Source organism: Nerophis lumbriciformis, linkage group LG20, assembly GCF_033978685.3.
Source record: "Nerophis lumbriciformis linkage group LG20, RoL_Nlum_v2.1, whole genome shotgun sequence".
Lineage (NCBI taxonomy): Eukaryota > Metazoa > Chordata > Actinopteri > Syngnathiformes > Syngnathidae > Nerophis > Nerophis lumbriciformis.
The window spans coordinates 43,378,194-43,401,696 of NC_084567.2; the positions used below are offsets into that span (position 1 = coordinate 43,378,194).

Here is a 23,503-nt window from a genome sequence, read left to right on the forward strand (position 1 = left end):
TGCCTTGGCTCAAAAAAGGTTGCAAAACACAGTTAGAGTAAGTTGTGAAGGATGTGATCAACAGCGTCTGGGAAAGTGTCACACGTGAGGTGAGGTGCAGGGTTGACTTTATTCTCGTCTCCTGGTCTGTATTTACCTGCGAGATGACATCATGCATCAGGCCCACGCTCGCTTGAAGAGGAAAAAGGATCATCTCACCAGTTCGGACCAAAATGCCCAACATTCCTGCGCTCTGAGCTCCGCCCACATCATCCCTGGCATCCTGCAGGACAACACGACACAACTTTGAGGTTGGAGCCTACATTTAAACCAATCAAGTATTTGGGATCGTTCACAATTCTGCAAATTGATGATTTGTGTCAAAAGTTTTAGAGGACACTACTTGGTGCAACCAGCAGGGGTCTCTACTCGTTTGTGGGAAACAGCGGGAGGCAGCGTGCAGGTAAAAAGTTGTCTAATGCTTAAACCAAAAATAAACAAAATGCGAGTGCCCCTAAGAAAAGGCATTGAAGCTTAGGGAAAGCTATACAGAACCAAACTAAAACTGAACTTACTTACGAAGGAGAAGAAAAAAAAGAATGCTGGACAACAGCAAAGACTTGCTGTGGAGCAAAGACGGCGTCCACGGTACTAGCATTTACTTCATTTAAGAATATTTTTCAACATATTGAGCAAAAAGGTCTCATATTTGTTTTTTCTACCAAGAAAAGTACACTTGTTATTAATGAGAATATACTTATTTTAAGCTATGTTTGGGTTCATTGAAGTTAGTTAATTTTACTTGTTTTGGAAAGTCTTGACAAGCCAAATTTTCTTGTTCTATTGGCAGATCATTTTGCTTAGTTTCAAATAAAATACCCCTCATGTTTGTATATTTTTTTCTTGTTTTTGAACACTGACTTTTTGCAGTGTGAGCTGAACCACTGTGCCGCGGCCGTGAGATATTATCTAATTTCACCTATTTGGGTTAAAAATATCATTTGCAAAGCAGTAATTATAGTCTGCAAATGATGTGTTGTTGTTGAGTGTCGGTGCTGTCTAGAGCTCGGCAGAGTAACCGTGTAATACTCTTCCATATCAGTAGGTGGCAGCAGGTAGCTAATTGCTTTGTAGATGTCGGAAACAGCGGGAGGCAGGGTGCAGGTAAAAAGGTATCTAATGCTTAAACCAAAAATAAACAAAAGGTGAGTGCCCCTAAGAAAAGGCATTGAAGCTTAGGGAAGGCTATGCAGAAGGAAACTAAAACTGAACTGGCTACAAAGTAAACAAAAACAGAATGCTGGACGACAGCAAAGACTTGCTGTGGAGCAAAGACGGCGTCCACGGTACTAGCATTTACTTCATTTAAGAATATTTTTCAACATATTGAGCAAAAAGGTCTCATATTTGTTTTTTCTACCAAGAAAAGTACACTTGTTATTAATGAGAATATACTTATTTTAAGCTATGTTTGGGTTCATTGAAGTTAGTTAATTTTACTTGTTTTGGAAAGTCTTGACGAGCCAAATTTTCTTGTTCTATTGGCAGATAATTTTGCTTAGTTCAAATAAAATACCCCTCATGTTTGTATATTTTTTTCTTGTTTTTGAACACTGACTTTTTGCAGTGTGAGCTGAACCACTGTGCCGCGGCACACTAGTGTGCCGTGAGATATGATCTAATTTCACCTATTTGGGTTAAAAATATTATTTGCAAAGCAATAATTATAGTCTGCAAATGATGTGTTGTTGTTGAGTGTCGGTGCTGTCTGGAGCTCGGCAGAGTAACCGTGTAATACTCTTCCATATCAGTAGGTGGCAGCAGGTAGCTAATTGCTTTGTAGATGTGGGAAACAGCGGGAGGCAGGGTGCAGGTAAAAAGTTGTCTAATGCTTAAACCAAAAATAAACAAAAGGTGAGTGCCCCTAAGAAAAGGAATTGAAGCTTAGGGAAGGCTATGCAGAACAAAACTAAAACTGAACTGGCTACAAAGTAAACAAAAACAGAATGCTGGACGACAGCAAAGACTTACTGTGGAGCAAAGACAAAGTACATCCGAACATGACATGACAATCAACAATGTCCCCATAAAGAAGGATAAAAACAAGTGAAATATTCTTGATTGCTAAAACAAAGTAGATGCGGGAAATATCGCTCAAAGGAAGACATGAAACTGCTACAAGAAAATACCAAAAATAGAGGAAAAAAACACCAAAATAGAAGCGCAAGACAAGAACTAAAACACAAGAGCTATAGTGATGCATGCTTGGTTATGCTTTAAAGTCATATCCAACAATTGCGACAACGACTTTTTACTGTCAACTGAGTTTAGTTTTTTAATGATTTCTGATTTCAACGCAAAAACCGCAAAAAATGTGCATTGGCTCAAAAAAGGTTGAAAAACTCTGGCCTACAATATATCATATATACTTGCTACATTAACACATCCTAATTTTAATCCCCTAAAAGTACACTTGTACTTTGGTATTTGTGTGCAAAGCTTTTTTTTTGTATTTAAGTTAGTTATTTTGGATTTTCAAATAAAACCACGACAGAACGAAACTAAAACTGAACTGGCTACAAAGGGGAAAAAACAGAATGCTGGACGACAGCAAAGACTTACTGTGGAGCAAAGACAAAGTACATCCGAACATGACATGACAATCAACAATGTCCCCACAAAGAAGGATAAATACGACTGAAATATTCTTGATTGCTAAAACAAAGTAGATGCGGGAAATATCGCTCAAAGGAAGACATGAAACTGCTACAGGAAAATACCAAAAAAAAAGAGAAAAAGCCACCAAAATAGGAGCGCAAGACAAGAACTAAAACAGAAGAGCTATATTGATGCATGCTTGGTTATGCTTTAAAGTCATATCCAACAATTGCGACAACGACTTGTTGCTGTCAACTGAGTTTCGTTTTTTAATGATTTCTGATTTCAACGCAAAAACCGCCAAAAATGTGCCTCGGCTCGAAAAAGGTTGAAAAACTCTGGCCTACAATATATCATATATACTTGCTACATTAACACATCCTAATTTTAATCCCCTAAAAGTACACTTGTACTTTGGTATTTGTGTGTAAAGCTTTTTTTGTATTTAAGTTAGTTATTTTGGATTTTCAAATAAAACCACGACAGAACGAAACTAAAACTGAACTGGCTACAAAGTAAACAAAAACAAAATGCTGGACGACAGCAAAGACTTACTGTGGAGCAAAGACAATGTACATCCAAACATGACATGACAATCAACAATGTCCCCACAAAGAAGGATTAAAAACAAGTGAAATATTCTTGATTGCTAAAACAAAGTAGATGCGGGAAATATCGCTCAAAGGAAGACATGAAACTGCTACAGGAAAATACCACAAAAAGAGAAAAAGGCACCAAAATAGAAGCGCAAGACAAGAACTAAAACACAAGAGCTATATCGATGCATGCTTGGTTATGCTTTAAAGTCATATCCAACAATTGCGACAACGACTTGTTGCTGTCAACTGAGTTTCGTTTTTTAATGATTTCAACGCAAAAACCGCAAAAAATGTGCCTTGGCTCAAAAAAGGTTGAAAAACTCTGGCCTACAATATATCATATATACTTGCTACATTAACACATCCTAATTTTAATCCCCTAAAAGTACACTTGTACTTTGGTATTTGTGTGCAAAGCTTTTTTTGGATTTAAGTTAGTTATTTTGGATTTTCAAATAAAACCACGACAGAACGAAACTAAAACTGAACTGGCTACAAAGTAAACAAAAACAGAATGCTGGACGACAGCAAAGACTTACTGTGGAGCAAAGACAATGTACATCCGAACATGACATGACAATCAACAATGTCCCCACAAAGAAGGATAAAAACAAGTGAAATATTCTTGATTGCTAAAACAAAGTAGATGCGGGAAATATCGCTCAAAGGAAGACATGAAACTGCTACAGGAAAATACCACAAAAAGAGAAAAAGCCACCAAAATAGGAGCGCAAGACAAGAAGTAAAACACTACACACAGGAAAACAGCAAAAAAGTCCAAATAAGTCAGGGTGTGATGTGACAGGTGGTGACAGTACACCTACTTTGAGACAAGAGCTATAGTGATGCATGCTTGGTTATGCTTTAAAGTCGAATCCAGCATTTTTTCAAGGCAAAAAATGTGCCTTGGCTCAAAAAAGGTTGCAAAACACAGTTAGAGTAAGTTGTGAAGGATGTGATCAACAGCGTCTGGGAAAGTGTCACACGTGAGGTGAGGTGCAGGGTTGACTTTATTCTCGTCTCCTGGTCTGTATTTACCTGCGAGATGACATCATGCATCAGGTCTACGCTCGCTTGAAGAGGAAAAAGGATCATCTCACCAGTTCGGACCAAAATGCCCAACATTCCTGCGCTCTGAGCTCCGCCCACATCATCTCTGGCATCCTGCAGGACAACACAACTATCAAACTGGAGCTTTTGTTCTATGTTGGAGCCTACATTTAAACCAATCAAGTATTTGGGATCGTTCACAATTCTGCAAATTGATGATTTGTGTCACGAGTTTTAGAGGACACTACTTGGTGCAACCAGCAGGGGTCTCTACTCGTTTGTGGGAAACAGCGGGAGGCAGGGTGCAGGTAAAAAGTTGTCTAATGCTTAAACCAAAAATAAACAAAAGGTGAGTGCCCCTAAGAAAAGGCATTGAAGCTTAGGGAAGGCTATGCAGAACGAAACTAAAACTGAACTTACTTACAAAGGAGGGAAAAAAAAGAATGCTGGACAACAGCAAAGACTTGCTGTGGAGCAAAGACGGCGTCCACGGTACTAGCATTTACTTCATTTAAGAACAGTTTTCAACATATTGAGCAAAAAGGTCTCATATTTGTTTTTTCTACCAAGAAAAGTACACTTGTTATTAATAAAAATACACTTATTTTAAGCTATTTTTGGGTTCATTGAAGTTAGTTAATTTTACTTGTTTTGGAAAGTCTTGACAAGCCAAATTTTCTTGTTCTATTGGCAGATCATTTTGCTTAGTTTCAAATAAAATACCCCTCATTTTTGTATATTTTTTTCTTGTTTTTGAACACTGACTTTTTGCAGTGTGAGCTGAACCACTGTGCCGCGGCACACTAGTGTGCCGTGAGATATGATCTAATTTCACCTATTTGGGTTAAAAATATTATTTGCAAAGCAGTAATTATAGTCTGCAAATGATGTGTTGTTGTTGAGTGTCGGTGCTGTCTAGAGCTCGGCAGAGTAACCGTGTAATACTCTTCCATATCAGTAGGTGGCAGCAGGTAGCTAATTGCTTTATAGATGTGGGAAACAGCGGGAGGCAGTGTGCAGGTAAAAAGTTGTCTAATGCTTAAACCAAAAATAAACAAAAGGTGAGTGCCCCTAAGAAAAGGTATTGAAGCTTAGGGAAGGCTATGCAGAAGGAAACTAAAACTGAACTGGCTACAAAGTAAACAAAAACAGAATGCTGGACGACAGCAAAGACTTACTGTGGAGTAAAGACAAAGTACATCCGAACATGACATGACAATCAACAATGTCCCCACAAAGAAGGATAAAAACAGCTGAAATATTCTTGATTGCTAAAACAAAGTAGATGTGGGAAATATCGCTCAAAGGAAGACATGAAACTGCTACAGGAAAATACCAAAAAAAGAGAAAAAGCCACCAAAATAGAAGCGCAAGACAAGAACTAAAACACAAGAGCTATATTGATGCATGCTTGGTTATGCTTTAAAGTCATATCCAACAATTGCGACAACGACTTGTTGCTGTCAACTGAGTTTCGTTTTTTAATGATTTCTGATTTCAACGCAAAAACCGCAAAAAAATGTGCCTCGGCTCAAAAAAGGTTGAAAAACTCTGGCCTACAATATATCATATATACTTGCTACATTAACACATCCTAATTTTAATCCCCTAAAAGTACACTTGTACTTTGGTATTTGTGTGCAAAGCTTTTTTTTTGTATTTAAGTTAGTTATTTTGGATTTTCAAATAAAACCACGACAGAACGAAACTAAAACTGAACTGGCTACAAAGGGAAAAAAACAGAATGCTGGACGACAGCAAAGACTTACTGTGGAGCAAAGACAAAGTACATCCGAACATGACATGACAATCAACAATGTCCCCACACAGAAGGATAAAAACAAGTGAAATATTCTTGATTGCTAAAACAAAGTAGATGTGGGAAATATTACTCAAAGGAAGACATGAAACTGCTACAGGAAAATACCAAAAAAAGAGAAAAATCCACCAAAATAGGAGCGCAAGACAAGAAGTAAAACACTACACACAGGAAAATATCAAAAAAGTCCAAATAAGTCAGGGTGTGATGTGACAGGTGGTGACAGTACACCTACTTTGAGACAAGAGCTATAGTGATGCATGCTTGGTTATGCTTTAAAGTCATATCCAACAATTGCGACAACGACTTTTTACTGTCAACTGAGTTTAGTTTTTGAATGATTTCTGCTGGTGGTGTGCCTCCACATTTTTTCAACGCAAAAAATGTGCCTTGGCTGAAAAAAGGTTGCAAAACTCTGTCCTACATAACATGTAAAGGTGGTGCTTGTTGCTGTACAAACTTCTTTCCAAGCCACTTCTGGGCTGCTTGTCGTTTTGAGAGGCTGAGTTATCAGATGCAAATGAACCCCTCCACCCCACACAACCCTCAACCTGACAAGGAGCTTTTCCCATTTTGTAGTATTGGAAACAAGCTTGAAAATATCTTCCATTGGAATTCTACTCTACTTCTGGGCAACATAAACAGCAACAAGGACCAAAGTTGGGTGTGCCTATTATAACCCTTCTGAGCATGTCAGAATACTCACATCTCCTATCATGACGACTTCATCGGGGCTACATCCCAAATCAGCAAGAGCCTAAATGAAGGAAACAAGCAATTAGCTTCAAACTCACAACTAAGATGACATCACCGGCCACAACTTTAGGTACACCATCTAATATTAGAGACCCACACTGCAATAAGTGAACTCTAAGTAAGATGCCAAGCCACATTCAGCACGTGTTACAACAGTGTGGCTTCGTTAAAAAAAGAGTGCGGGTACTTTCCTGGCCCGCCTGCAGTCCAGACCTGTCTCCCATCGAAAATGTGTGGCGCATTAAGAAGCGTAAAATACGACAGCGGAGACCCCGGACTGTTGAACGACTGAAGCTCTACATAAAACAAGAATGGGAAAGAATTCCACTTTCAAAGCTTCAACAATTAGTTTCCTCAGTTCCCAATCGTTTATTGAGTGTTGTTAAAAGGAAAGGCGATGTAACACAGTGGTGAACATGCCCTTTCCCAACTACTTTGGCACGTGTTGCAGCCATGAAATTCTAAGTTAATTATTATTTGCAAAAAAAAATAAAGTTTATGAGTTTAAACATCAAATATGTTGTCTTTGTAGCATATTCAACTGAACATGGCTTGAAAATGATTTGCAAATCATTGTATTCCGTTTATATTTACATCTAACACATTTTCCCAACTCATATGGAAACGGGGTTTGTATTTTGAACAGAAATAGTTCATGCACATTCAGATAATTTCTTCAAAATTACAATTAAAATATATTTGGCCGTGGGCCGGGCTGTATATATGTTGCACTAATTGACTTAAAGAGCACGCACTTGGCGCGATGATGTCATGTTATCCATGGAAAAATGCATTTTTAGACAATATGATTTGCCTGAGTGGCTAGGAGACCCCGAGAGTAACAAGCACTTTCCTTGTTGCCTTTCCATTAACAATAAATTAATAAATTAATAAATTAATTAATTAATAAATAAATAAATTAATTAATTAATTAATTAATTAATTAATTAATTAATTAATAAATAATAAATAAATAAATAAATAAATAAACAATAAATTAGTTTTTAGTATAAGTTTGCTGGTTTCAAGAAATGTAATGCCGAGCGCATATCATTATGTCAAGATAATGGCACTAGCATTTACTTCATTTAAGAACATTTTTCAACATATTGAGCAAAAAGGTCTCTTTTTTTTTCTACCAAGAAAAGTGCACTTGTTATTAGTGAGAATATACTTATTTTAAGCTATTTTTGGGTTCATTGAAGTTAGCAAATTAGGGCCCGCATGGCCCATTGCATAAGGACTCCCACAGGGAGTCCTTATGCAATGGGACATAAGGACCTATTGAATTTGTAAGGTTTTATTCTTTCTTTCTTATTCTTCCGCCGCCTCTTTGAGCACTAATTTGACCCACTTAACATGCTTCAAAACTCACCAAATTGCCTTTTAATAAAAAAACCGAACCCCAAAACTCAAAATTGCGCTCCAGCGCCCCCTAGAAAAAAGAGAAAAAAACAGACTGCCTGTAACTCCTACTAGGAAGGTCGGAAAGACATGAAACAAAACCCTCTATGTAGGTCTGACTTAGACCTAGTTTTCACAATTGTATATCCTTGGGCTAAAATCAACAGGAAGTTGGCAATTCCCCCTTCAAGACAAAAAAAGTACTAAAAACAGTCACTTTTGCCTCTTTGAGCTGTAATTTGACCCCCTTAGGACTAGCAGAAATTGCGATCTAATAAAAAAACCTAACCCCAAATTTAAAAATTGCGCTCTAGAGCAATGTTTTTAATAAAACGGAGAAAAAACTGCTCCTCGGAAGAAAAAAATGACAAAACTGCCTGTAACTCCCACTGGGAAGGTCGGAGAGACATGAAACAAAAAACTTCAATGTAGGTCTCACTTAGACCTACATTTCATAAATTGACAACCCCCAGCAAAAATCAACAGGAAGTTTGCTATTCCCCCTTCAAAACAACATTTTTGTAAAAACCGGTCACCTTCCTTCAAAATCTATCTCCTCTGAGCGCATTTGTCGTTTAGGCTTCAAACTAACACAGGAGAGAGATTGAACCCTTGTGTATAAAAGTATAGAACAGCTTTTTAATACCTGCTCCGGTTTGGATTTTATGAGCCTTCAAAGACCCGCTGCACTGATGCTGCTGCGCTGCTGTTTTTTTTAAGATGGCTGCTTAAAAGCAGGAAGCACTAATGTGCCCACACAATGCAGACAAGGTAGGTACACTAGACAAAAGTCTTGGGACAATTCTGACTAAAAGTAGACAAAAGTTTTGGGACACTTATGACTACCACTGGACAAAAGTATTGGGACACTTACACTTGACAAAACTATTGGGACACTTCGGACTAAAAGTAGACAAAAGTATTGGGACACTTATGACTACCACTGGACAAAAGTATTGGGACACTTAGGACGCAAACTGGACAAAAGTATTGGGACACTTCAGACTAAAAGTAGACAAAAGTATTGGGACACTTATGACTACCACAGGACAAAAGTATTGGGGCACTTCTGACTAAAAGTAGACAAAAGTTTTGGGACACTTATGACTACCACTGGACAAAAGTATTGGGACACTTACACTTGACAAAAGTATTGGGACACTTCGGACTAAAAGTAGACAAAAGTTTTGGGACACTTATGACTACCACTGGACAAAAGTATTGGGACACTTACACTTGACAAAAGTATTGGGACACTTCGGACTAAAAGTAGACAAAAGTATTGGGACACTTATGACTACCACTGGACAAAAGTATTGGGACACTTACACTTGACAAAAGTATTGGGACACTTCTGACTAAAAGTAGACAAAAGTTTTGGGACACTTATGACTACCACTGGACAAAAGTATTGGGACACTTACACTTGACAAAAGTATTGGGACACTTCGGACTAAAAGTAGACAAAAGTATTGGGACACTTATGACTACCACTGGACAAAAGTATTGGGACACTTAGGACGCAAACTGGACAAAAGTATTGGGACACTTGGGACTACAACTTGACAAAAGTATTGGGACACTTGTGACTACCACTGGACAAAAGTATTGGGACTCTCATGACGAAAACTGAACTAAAGTATTGGGACACTTCGGACTAAAAGTAGACAAAAGTATTGGGACACTTAGGACTACCACTGGACAAAAGTTTTGGGACACTTACACTGGACAAAAGTATTGGGACACTTAGGACTACAACTTGACAAAAGTATTGGGATACTTAGGACTACCACTGGACAAAAGTATTGGGACACTTACACTGGATAAAAGTATTGGGACACTTACGCCTAAACTTGACAAAAGTATTGGGACACTTAGGACTACCTCTGGACAAAAGTATTGGGACACCTACACTGGACAAAAGTATTGGGACACTTAGGACTACAGCTTGACAAAAGTATTGCGACACTTGGGACTAAAACTGGACAAAAGTATTGAGACACTTGTGACTACCACTGGACAAAAGTATTGGGACTCTCATGACGAAAACTGGACAAAAGTATTGGGACACTTACACTGGACAAAAGTATTGGGACACTTAGGACTACCACTGAACTAAAGTATTGGGACACTTCGGACTAAAAGTAGACAAAAGTATTGGGACACTTAGGACTACCACTGGACAAAAGTATTGGGACACTTACACTGGATAAAAGTATTGGGACACTTACGCCTAAACTTGACAAAAGTATTGGGACACTTAGGACTACCTCTGGACAAAAGTATTGGGACACCTACACTGGACAAAAGTATTGGGACACTTAGGACTACAACTTGACAAAAGTATTGCGACACTTGGGACTAAAACTGGACAAAAGTATTGAGACACTTGGGACTACCACTTGACAAAAGTATTGGGACACTTACACTGGACAAAAGTATTGGGACACTTAGGACTAAAACTGGACAAAAGTTTTGGGACACTTACGACCAGAAATTGACTAAAGTATTGGGACACTTAGGACGAAGACTGGACAAAAGTATTGGGACACTTACACTGGACAAAAGTATTGGTACACTTAGGACTACAACTTGACAAAAGTTTTGGGCCACTTGGGACTAAAACTTGACAAAATTATTGGGACACTTGACTACAACTTGACATAAATATTGGGACACTTCGGATTTCCACTGGACAAAAGTATTGGGACACTTAGGACTAAAACTGGACAAAAGTATTGGGACACTTCGCACTAAAAGTAGACTAAAGTATTGGGACACTTAGGACTACCTCTGGACAAAAGTATTGGGACACCTACACTGGACAAAAGTATTGGGACACTTCAGACTAAAAGTAGACAAAAGTATTGGGACACTTAGGACTAGCACCTGCCAAATACGCGGGCCCGACCAATGCTGCTTGCAGCTTTAATTTTACTTGTCTTGGAAAGTCTTGACAGGCCAAATTTTCTTGTTCTATTGGCAGATCATTTTGCTTATTTCAAATAAAATACCCCTCATTTTTGTATTTTTTTTCTTGTTTTTCAACACTGACTTTTTGCAGTGTGAGCTGTACCTAATGTAGTGGCCATGCGGTTAACAGAAAATATCTCCCAAGAAGAAAGTGGAAAAAAACCTCACCTGTGTGAAGAAAGTCTTCTCAGGCTTGCCCACGACGGTGGCTTGACAGTCCGTGGCGTACTCCAGTCCGGTGACGAAGGGTCCAGGGCCCAGGGCCAAACCATCCTTCCTCTTGTAGTAACGAGCCTTATGGATGGCGATGAGAGGAGCGCCACCCAGAAGCAGTCTGGGGAGAACATCATCAATACGACTTTGTGTCCGTCTACTAATGTGTGTGTGTATTTCATCACCTGAAGGCCTTGTTCATAGTCTGGTAGTTGAAGTGTTCAGGAGCCAGTCCTACCACAACAGCGTTTGGTTCCGAGGTGTCGATACCTGCCAGGTGAGACTACTTCCTGTGACCCCGTTGTCGCCTTGTAGACAATTCTCTGAGGTTCTTGCAGCAAAACACGTTCCTCACATGCTTGAGGCGTGTACCTGCAAAGTCCTCCAGGGCGCCGTCCTCCACCAGCAGCAAGGGTCTGAGCCTGGTCTTCTCCAGGAGACTCCTGGCAGCACTCAGAGACGTGAAGATCTCCTTTTCCTGCCGAGTAGACGTTCAACCACTGAATAAATGAATGTTATCTCATTGGTGCACCAAGGACCTGCATCAACCCTGCTCTTGTACAGTGCCGTCCCACGCTCTGACGAAAGGATTGCACGCCTCCTCTCTTATTTGGACTTTCCCTGATTACATGGCAACAGCTGTTTCTAAAGGGAGAGGGGGTCATAAACAGCCGTTGCCCTCAGTCACAAAACAGTTAAAAGAAAAGCTGCCTGGAGCTTGCGTCGGGTCCTGCTTCCTCTCCGCTTTGTATATCTCGGGTCAAGACAAGATCTTCCTGTGGATCACAATAGATCAAAGAAACCGACACCTTCGTGTCGCTTCCCATCGTACACAGTGGAGTTTTACAAGCCTTTTTGCTTGGTAAGATCAAAGACAGCTTTTGTCCTCTCGCCGGGAAACTCATGGAAACAGAAATTTTGTGATAACTTACATACAATTATTTTACAACTTGCATAATTGGCCGTGACACTCTACAACGAAAGTGAGCAAAAAAAACACAAAAGAAAAACAAAACCTCCAAAAAAAAAGCCAGACCTGAAAAGATGGAATATTTGTGCCTGAGCTCTAGAGACTCTTATTTTGTTAGCAGCGCTTTTATTGTGAAGACTGGAACTGTGCAGTCGGTCTTTAGATTTTTGACATCAGGTACGATGCGAGAGTCTGTTGAAATAAAAAAGTGTTTTTCGCCTTCCTGTCGGTCGTTTTTTCTTAATAATGATCTGGCATCCAAAGACATGCACCTGGGGATAGGCCCCTCCCACCTCCAAAGACATGCACCTGGGGATAGGCCCCTCCCACCTCCAAAGACATGCACCTGGGATAGGCCCCTCCCACCTCCAAACACCTGCACCTGGCGATAGGCCCCTCCCACCTCCAAACACATGCACCTGGAGATAGGCCCCTCCCACCTTCAAAGACATGCACCTCCCACCTCCAGAGACATGCACCTGGAGATAGGCCCCTCCCACCTTCAAAGACATGCACCTCCCACCTCCAAAGACATGCACCTGGGGATAGGCCCCTCCCACCTCCAAACACATGCACCTGGAGATAGGCCCCTCCCACCTTCAAAGACATGCACCTCCCACCTCCAGAGACATGCACCTGGGGATAGGCCCCTCCCACCTCCAAACACATGCACCTGGAGATAGGCCCCTCCCACCTTCAAAGACATGCACCTCCCACCTCCAGAGACATGCACCTGGGGATAGGCCCCTCCCACCTCCAAACACATGCACCTGGAGATAGGCCCCTCCCACCTCCAAAGACATGCACCTGGGGATAGGCCCCTCCCACCTCCAAACACATGCACCTGGAGATAGGCCCCTCCCACCTTCAAAGACATGCACCTCCCACCTCCAAAGACCTGCACCTGGGGATAGGCCCCTCCCACCTCCAAACACATGCACCTGGAGATAGGCCCCTCCCACCTTCAAAGACATGCACCTCCCACCTCCAAAGACATGCACCTGGGGATAGGCCCCTCCCACCTCCAAACACATGCACCTGGAGATAGACCACTCCCACCTTCAAAGACATACACCTCCCACCTCCAAAGACCTGCACCTGGGGATAGGCCCCTCCCACCTCCAAAGACATGCACCTGGGGATAGGCCCCTCCCACTTCCAAAGACATGCACCTGGAGATAGACCCCTCCCACCTTCAAAGACATGCACCTCCCACCTCCAAAGACCTGCACCTGGGGATAGGCCCCTCCCACCTCCAAAGACATGCACCTGGGGATAGGCCCCTCCCACCTCCAAAGACATGCACCTGGAGATAGACCCCTCCCACCTTCAAAGACATGCACCTCCCACCTCCAAAGACCTGCACCTGGGGATAGGCCCCTCCCACCTCCAAAGACATGCACCTGGGGATAGGCCCCTCCCACCTCCAAAGACATGCACCTGGGGTTAGGCCCCTCCCACCTCCAAACACATGCACCTGGAGATAGGCCCCTCCCACCTCCAAAGACCTGCACCTGGGGATAGGCCCCTCCCACCTCCAAAGACATGCACCTGGGGATAGGCCCCTCCCACCTCCAAAGACATGCACCTGGAGATAGACCCCTCCCACCTTCAAAGACATGCACCTGGGGATAGACCCCTCGCACCTCCAAAGACATGCACCTGGGGATAGGCCCCTCCCACCTCCAAAGACATGCACCTGGGGATAGGCCCCTCCCACCTCCAAAGACATGCACCTGGGGATAGGCCCCTCCCACCTCCAAAGACATGCACCTGGAGATAGACCCCTCCCACCTTCAAAGACATGCACCTCCCACCTCCAAAGACATGCACCTGGGGATAGGCCCCTCCCACTTCCAAAGACATGCACCTGGAGATAGACCCCTCCCACCTTCAAAGACATGCACCTCCCACCTCCAAAGACCTGCACCTGGGGATAGGCCCCTCCCACCTCCAAAGACATGCACCTGGGGATAGGCCCCTCCCACCTCCAAAGACATGCACCTGGAGATAGACCCCTCCCACCTTCAAAGACATGCACCTCCCACCTCCAAAGACCTGCACCTGGGGATAGGCCCCTCCCACCTCCAAAGACATGCACCTGGGGATAGGCCCCTCCCACCTCCAAAGACATGCACCTGGGGTTAGGCCCCTCCCACCTCCAAACACATGCACCTGGAGATAGGCCCCTCCCACCTCCAAAGACCTGCACCTGGGGATAGGCCCCTCCCACCTCCAAAGACATGCACCTGGGGATAGGCCCCTCCCACCTCCAAAGACATGCACCTGGAGATAGACCCCTCCCACCTTCAAAGACATGCACCTGGGGATAGACCCCTCGCACCTCCAAAGACATGCACCTGGGGATAGGCCCCTCCCACCTCCAAAGACATGCACCTGGGGATAGGCCCCTCCCACCTCCAAAGACATGCACCTGGGGATAGGCCCCTCCCACCTCCAAAGACATGCACCTGGAGATAGACCCCTCCCACCTTCAAAGACATGCACCTCCCACCTCCAAAGACCTGCACCTGGGGATAGGCCCCTCCCACCTCCAAAGACATGCACCTGGGGATAGGCCCCTCCCACCTCCAAAGACATGCACCTGGGGTTAGGCCCCTCCCACCTCCAAACACATGCACCTGGAGATAGGCCCCTCCCACCTCCAAAGACCTGCACCTGGGGATAGGCCCCTCCCACCTCCAAAGACATGCACCTGGAGATAGGCCCCTCCCACCTCCAAAGACCTGCACCTGGGGATAGGCCCCTCCCACCTCCAAAGACATGCACCTGGGGATAGGCCCCTCCCACCTCCAAAGACATGCACCTGGGGATAGGCCCCTCCCACCTCCAAAGACATGCACCTGGGGATAGGCCCCTCCTACCTCGAAAGACCTGCACCTGGGGATAGGCCCCTCCCACCTCCAAAGACCTGCACCTGGGGATAGGCCCCTCCCACCTCCAAAGACATGCACCTGGGGATAGGCCCCTCCCACCTCCAAAGACATGCACCTGGGGATAGGCCCCTCCCACCTCCAAACACATGCACCTGGAGATAGACCCCTCCCACCTCCAAAGACATGCACCTGGGGATAGGCCCCTCCCACCTCCAAAGACATGCAGCTGGGGATAGACCCCTCCCACCTCCAAAGAAATGCACCTGGGGATAGGCCCCTCCCACCTCCAAACACATGCACCTGGGGATAGGCCCCTCCCACTTCCAAAGACCTGCACCTGGGGATAGGCCCCTCCCACCTCCAAAGACATGCACCTGGGGGTAGGCCCCTCCCACCTCCAAAGACATGCACCTGGGGATAGGCCCCTCCCACCTCCAAAGAAATGCACCTGGGGATAGACCCCTCCCACCTCCAAAGACATGCACCTGGGGATAGGCCCCTCCCACCTCCAAAGACATGCACCTGGAGATAGGCCCCTCCCACCTCCAAAGACCTGCACGTGGGGATAGGCCCCTCCCACCTTTGATCATTTCCCTGCACATCTAATAATGTTCCTGGCAGGTTGACTGATGAATTAACGTGACTTGAGAGCTTCCACTTCATGTTGCTTAAACGGACAAGAACACAACCAAGTCAAGACTGCTTCACCTGGAGGTCAAAGTCGAGTCCTCGCAGTCTTTCCAGCAGGTTCCTCTTGCTCTCTTTCGTGGTGTTGGTCACAAACTTCACGGCGACCGACGCCTGCCGCAACCTGACAGCACCCGCACATGAAAAAACACGTGTCGTCTTTGAAGATAGAAAAGGAGTTGCCGTGACGACATGACTCCTCCCACCTGTGGAGGGCGTCCTGCGCCCCGGGGACCGCCGTGTCCTCCACGTGCAGAGTTCCACTCAGGTCCACCAGGACGGCCTTCAGCGCACGTCTGCTTGACATTTTCACACCTGAGAGAGGAAACATGTCTAAATCAGGCTAGAATGAAGGTTTTAGAATGGCCTTCCCAAAGTCCTGACTTAAACGTGTGGACAATGCTGAAGAAACAAGTCCTTGTCAGAAAAGCAACACATTTAGCAGAACTGCACCAATTTTGTGGTCAACAATTCAACAGAAGCTTGTGGATGGCTACCAAAAGCGCCAGAGTAACCGTGTAATACTCTTCCATATCAGTAGGTGGCAGCAGGTAGCTAATTGCTTTGTAGATGTCAAAAACAGCGGGAGGCAGCGTGCAGGTAAAAAGGTGTCTAATGCTTAAACCAAAAACAAACAAAAGGTGAGTGCCCCTAAGAAAAGGAATTGAAGCTTAGGGATGGCTATGGAAAACTAAACTAAAACTGAACAGGCTACAAAGTAAACAAAAACAGAATGCTGGACGACAGCAAAGACTTACTGTGGAGCAAAGACAAAGTACATCCGAACATGACATGACAATCAACAATGTCCCCACAAAGAAGGATAAAAACAAGTAAACTATTCTTGATTGCTAAAACAAAGTAGATGCGGGAAATATCACTCAAAAGAAGACATGAAACTGCGACAAGGAAAATACCCCCAAAAAAGAAAAAGCCACCAAAATAGAAGCGCAAGACAAGAAGTAAAACACAAGAGCTATATTGATGCATGCTTGGTTATGCTTTAAAGTCATATCCAACAATTGCGACAACGACTTGTTGCTGTCAACTGAGTTTCGTTTTTTAAGGATTTCTGATTTCAACGCAAAAACCGCAAAAAATGTGCCTTGGCTCAAAAAAGGTTGAAAAACTCTGGCCTACAATATATCATATATACTTGCTACATTAACACATCCTAATTTTAATCCCCTAAAAGTACACTTGTACTTTGGTATTTGTGTGCAAAGCTTTTTTTGGATTTAAGTTAGTTATTTTGGATTTTCAAATAAAACCACGACAGAACGAAACTAAAACTGAACTGGCTACAAAGGAAAAAAACAGAATGCTGGACGACAGCAAAGACTTACTGTGGAGCAAAGACAATGTACATCCGAACATGACATGACAATCAACAATGTCCCCACAAAGAAGGATAAAAACAAGTAAACTATTCTTGATTGCTAAAACAAAGTAGATGCGGGGAATATCGCTCAAAGGAAGACATGAAACTGCTACAGGAAAATATCAACAAAAGAGAAAAAGCCACCAAAATAGAAGCACAAGACAAAAAGTAAAACACAAGAGCTATATTGATTGGTTATGCTTTAAAGTCATATCTAACAATTGACTTTTTACTGTCAACTGAGTTTCGTTATTTAATGATTTTTGCCTGCGCATTTTTTCAATGCAAAAAATGTGCCTTGGCTCAAAAAAGGTTGAAAAACACCGGCCTAGAATATACACTTGCTACATTAACACATCCTAATTTTAATCCCCTAAAAGTACACTTTTACTTTGGTATTTGTGTGCAAAGCTTTTTTTGTAATTAAGTTAGTTATTTTGGTGTGGTTAAGATATATATATATAAGAAATACTTGACTTTCAGTGAATTCTAGCTATATATATATATATATATATATATATATATATATATATATATATATATATATATATATATATATATATATATATATATATATAAATATAGATAAATAAAATAAATACTTGAATTTCAGTGTTCATTTATTTACACATATACACACACACATAACACTCATCTACTCATTGTTGAGTTAAGGGTTGAATTGTCCATCCTTGTTCTATTCTCTGTCACTATTTCAGAGCACACACATCATACAAATATACATTATAAAATCAATAAGAAAACGGGAGCTCTAATTTGGGAGTCTGAATTAGGATCAGAAGTTCCTATATAAACATTGCGCACTCACGTCGCCTTTTTGTATTGATTACTGCAGCTGTGCACTGGATTCATTCACAAATACAAACTACAACTCACAAACACTTTAGAGTTAGGCTCCACCCTCAGAATGTGTACTTAAACTTATAAAGATCACATGGATATTATTCAGTGAGTTGATTCACCAAAACTAACCTGTTATACAGGAGGAAAAAGCACACAGGACGTTTCAATTGTTCACAGACTGGTCGCGCTCATCAGAATGACAAGACACTTTCGGTCTGCAGGTGATAGCATTCAATTGGGAAGAAACGCCCTACTGCCCCCTACTGACCAATGTGAATACTGATAAATGTGTAATGACAGCTCCAAAAACGAATTCAAACCACAAAATAAAATAAATAAATCAACACAAAAATGTGACACATTATGGGTGGGTCACATATGCATGTACAGTAGATGGCAGTATTGTCCTGTTTAAGAGCTCCGCCTGAATTTCGGGAGATTTTTGGGAGAAAATTTGTCCCGGGAGGTTTTCGGGAGAGGCGCTGAATTTCGGGAGTCTCCCGGAAAATCCGGGAGGGTTGGCAAGTATGCCAGGGTGTACCCCGCCTGCACAAGAAGTAAAACCTGCTGGAATTGGGCTGGTTGTTAGCATAATATTTGTAATAAAAGTTAAAAATAGTGTCAGACTTTTGACTTCTTCTGGAGATTACAATACATTATATTACTTTCATTTGCTTATTTTTAAGGTGTGGCGGCTTTAATTTCACCGTGGCGGTGCGCCATCATCAGTCCCATTAAGGGGAACCCTGCTGGTGGTGCATCTTAGACTTAGACTTAGACAAACTTTAATGATCCACAAGAGAAATTGTTCCACACTGTAGCTCAGTTACAAAGGATGGAAAGTGTAAGGATGGAAAGGATAATGCAGGTATAAAGTAGATGTACCGTAGTAGCAATATAAAATATATGTAATATTTACATATTATATTTACAGCAGTGACGTGCAGTCACTAGAGGCAGGTGAGGCCCCCGCCTCACCTGCCATCATGGAAAGAAAAAAAATGTAAAAAGAAAAAAAATAAATTAAATTGTTATATGTATCCAGTGATTATACTATAAAGTTATTTTCCATTTAACTTCACCAGTTTTAGATTATTTTAATTCAAAATGGCTGAATTTTCACATTTGCCGTTCAAATACTGAGAAGAGACGGTGCGGTGAACAGCAGCCAGTTGAGGCACGTCACTCAGTGCCTCAACATGGATTGCGCAATGACTCGGCTAACTGCTGGCCTGCTGTGCAGTGAGACCGTATTGCTATATGAACTATATTATACATTTCCATAGTTTAGTTAGCTGAGGTATATAATGTACAGTGTATTTTGTCAACAACTGTATGTGTGTAACGTATTTCTTGTGCTGAGCGATCATAAAACGGCTGCAAAAGACGCACTGGCTGAGGCTCCAGTAATCCCGCCTCCTGCACCCCCGCCGTAGAATTGTTATATCAACTAAAGCCCACACTTAAACTTTTCACGTGCAAGATTGAATCTATTTTAAAAAGTTATTTCATAAGAAGCCAAAAAGTGCAAAAACAATAATGTTGGTGTTGGAGGAGTTGTGAATGACTGCAGGGACACAACATTAGGTAATTCACAATTCCTCCAACACGAACATTATTGTTTTTGCACTTTTTGGCTTCTTATTAAATAACTTTTTTGTAACCTATTTTCATGGGCTTTTCCTCTTTGTGATGTTAAGTTCCTGTTATGCGCTGTTATACAGTATATGCCTTGGAGCTCTTATTTTGAAGGCGCTAAGAGCGGAAGTGATGACACGGAGTGGAGCGGAAGTTTTTGAAAGAAGGTAAATAAAGTGGTCCTCGTGTAAACTGGAGCCTCCGTGTTTGTTATTTTGTAGTTTCATACAGTATAGGCCACATTTATAAACCCTCGGTTACACTTTTTTAAATAGATTCAATCTCGCACGTGGAAAGTTGAAGTGAGGGCTTTAGTTGCGGCGCATGGACTTCATTTATAAGTAAAGGTAAGACCATAATAACGTTTTTGTTTTACTAAATGTGCTTTTTTGTGTGCTACAGTTTGTATGTGTAAAGTTAAAGTTAAGTTAAAGTAGCAATGATTGTCACACACACACTAGGTGTGGTGAAATTTGTCCTCTGCATTTGACCCATCCCCTTGATCACCCCCTGGGAGGTGAGGGGAGCAGTGGGCAGCAGCGGTGCCGCGCCCGGGAATCATTTTTGGTGATTTAACCCCCAATTCCAAGCCTTGATGCTGAGTGCCAAGCAGGGAAGAATGCTGGTATGAGCTTTTAAACATAACTGCTGTCAATCAAATGGTGAATAAGATACTCTTTAGGGTTCATATGTTTGTAAATGTGACTGTGATGAAGTCAGTGCCTCACCAGCCATCAACCTCACCGCACGTCACTGATTTACAGTATATGATATATACTGATATATTGTATTTTTATACAATATATAACAATTACCATGTACAATATTATGGTAAATGTAACAGCTGCAGCATAAAATAGAGAGTAAATCTAAAAAAATCTGAAAGTAAATATTCTACAGACTGACTCACTAAAAAAAAGGTAAACACGTAAAAATATTGATTCTGTGACTTTGTGCCTTTTTTTTTAAGATGAAAAATGTTATGAGTCCATCAACTGGACATGTAACGTGTAGTAAGCATCCTTCATGTGTCGCGGGATCATCTCCATCCTGTGATAAAAGCTACTTGTCCTTAAGTCTCAGAATGATTTGTTAACCTGATAAAAATGATCACTGTAAATGGAGCTTTAGACAGTTTTAAAAAAAAAGCTTTCATAAAATGATAATTCACATGAGAATTGGCAACATGTATCAGATTACTGTGTTGTTCAAACCTGGATCAGGACACATTGAGAGGATTATGGAGTAGGTTTGTATTCAAATTGTACGCTTTGCTGCCTAGAATGCAGATTTGTGGCGTGGATGTCGTTTATAAGAAGTTTGATCCCCTTTTATTATTTAGACATGCTTGGATTTTTGTCATGTAGTTATCAGTTTGAGGGACTTGCTTACATGGTCCTGTATCGGTTATTTGTATCAGCTTACAAGCAACTACTGTACAGACAAATGACACTTCAATGATACATGATGTTACATATTATTATTTAGTGTAATAATATGTGTGATGGTGAGAATTATCCGAACACTTTTTCCTATCATTGTTGACTTATTGATCAGTTTATGTTCTTGAAAGAATAACAGACATAGTTTGAGTTAAATATTTTAAAAAAAATAGTATATTATTGTTGACTCGGGTGTTTGGGTTAACTTCTCAAAAGAATAGCAGTCTTATTTTTAGCCAGCGTTTTAGTTGTTGAAGATTAGTGAATGGTAGTTACGGTATTACTCACGCTGGCCTAAATATTAGGTACATCAACACAATACAATCTCCGTATCAGAGTAATTCAACAATGTCCATACAGTAACAATGTCCATACAGTAATAATGTCCATACAGTATTAGGTACAGTAACAATGTCCATACAGTATTAGGTACATTAACAATGTCCATACAGTATTAGGTACAGTAACAATGTCCATACAGTAACAATGTCCATACAGTATTAGGTACAGTAACAATGTCCATACAGTAATAATGTCCATACAGTATTAGGTACAGTAACAATGTCCGCACAGTATTAGGTACATTAACAATGTTCATACAGTATTAGATACAGTAATAATGTTCATACAGTATAAGGTACAGTAACAATGTCCGTACAGTATTAGGTACATTAACAATGTTCATACAGTATTAGATACAGTAATAATGTTCATACAGTATAAGGTACAGTAACAATGTCCGTACAGTATTAGGTACAGTAACAATTTTTGTTTTCTACCTGTCAACTGTCAGTTTAGCATCTTTGTTTTCTACCTGTCAGCTGTCAGTTTAGCATCTTTGTTTTCTACCTGTCAGCTGTCAGTTTAGCATCTTTGTTTTCTACCTGTCAACTGTCATTTTAGCATCTTTGTTGTCTACCTGTCAACTGTCAGTTTAGCATCTTTGTTTTCTACCTGTCAACTGTCAGTTTAGTATCTTTGTTTTCTACCTGTCAACTGTCAGTTTAGCATCTTTGTTTTCTACCTGTCAACTGTCAGTTTAGCATCTTTGTTTTCTACCTGTCAACTGTCATTTTAGCATCTTTGTTGTCTACCTGTCAACTGTCAGTTTAGTATCTTTGTTGTCTACCTGTCAACTGTCAGTTTAGCATCTTTGTTTTCTACCTGTCAACTGTCAGTTTAGCATCTTTGTTTTCTACCTGTCAACTGTCAGTTTAGCATCTTTGTTTTCTACCTGTCAACTGTCAGTTTAGTATCTTTGTTGTCTACCTGTCAACTGTCAGTTTAGCATCTTTGTTTTCTACCTGTCAACTGTCAGTTTAGCATCTTTGTTTTCTACCTGTCAACTGTCAGTTTAGCATCTTTGTTTTCTACCTGTCAACTGTCAGTTTAGCATCTTTGTTTTCTACCTGTCAACTGTCAGTTTAGCATCTTTGTTTTCTACCTGTCAACTGTCAGTTTAGCATCTTTGTTTTCTACCTGTCAACTGTCAGTTTAGCATCTTTGTTTTCTACCTGTCAACTGTCAGTTTAGCATCTTTGTTTTCTACCTGTCAACTGTCAGTTTAGCATCTTTGTTTTCTACCTGTCAACTGTCAGTTTAGAATCTTTGTTTTCTACCTGTCAATTGTCAGTTTTGACTGCTCGCCGGCTCCTCATCACCACTTCAAGATGGCGGCCCAATTTCTCGGTCACAGCATCCAATGCTGCGTCTACTTATAACATGTCTATGTTTATTACTGTAACGTGTTCCTTGTTTACTCCATCTCTGTTTACGGATGCCTCACAAACTGTTTAGTTTGCAATAGGATTTTCAAAATAAGCGTCATTCTATGTCGATCATTTTTAATGGTTTCACATGCGGGTTTGACATGCCTGATTTGAAACATTGTACATAAAAATGAAATAATATGCATGAAGTTTACCTGGCTAACCTTCTTATGAAGCCCGGTCCCGCTTCCGGTTTACGTCTTCTTCGTCGTCAATATAATATGACGCAAGTTTTTGTCCTGCTTCCGGTTTAAAAATTTTTAAAATTTTATTTTATAAACCTTTATTCATACATTTTAACATTTACAAACAGTTGAGAAATAATAATCAAAGTAAGTACAAAAAAAAAAAAAAAAAAGTACAAAAACAGCGCCAGGAGGTTGTAAATTAAAAGTAACGCTTCC

General features: G+C 41.4%; 2 protein-coding genes across 9 annotated transcripts in view; one reads left to right on the forward strand and one right to left on the reverse strand.

The window, feature by feature from the left end:
* hdhd2 (haloacid dehalogenase-like hydrolase domain containing 2) lies at window positions 1-23,307 on the reverse strand. 7 transcript variants are annotated; one of them, XM_072915372.1, is made up of 10 exons: window positions 23,255-23,307; window positions 16,212-16,320; window positions 16,027-16,129; window positions 11,824-11,929; window positions 11,637-11,721; window positions 11,407-11,572; window positions 6,812-6,862; window positions 4,275-4,400; window positions 199-262; window positions 1-136 (listed from the first exon to the last, which is right to left on the reverse strand). In XM_072915372.1, exons 2-10 carry the CDS (start codon window positions 16,310-16,312, stop codon window positions 33-35), a joined length of 906 nt encoding a protein of 301 aa, XP_072771473.1. In that variant the 5' UTR covers window positions 16,313-16,320; window positions 23,255-23,307; the 3' UTR covers window positions 1-32. The 7 variants fall into 7 exon arrangements, with proteins under 7 accessions (XP_072771473.1, XP_072771474.1, XP_072771475.1 ...); XM_072915373.1 differs by having other exon boundaries at window positions 23,264-23,304; XM_072915374.1 differs by lacking the exon at window positions 23,255-23,307 and adding an exon at window positions 22,950-23,023.
* katnal2 (katanin p60 subunit A-like 2) overlaps window positions 1-23,503 on the forward strand; it is a 96,016-nt gene that overhangs the window by 39,350 nt on the left and 33,163 nt on the right. The gene's annotated exons all lie outside the window — the stretch shown is intronic.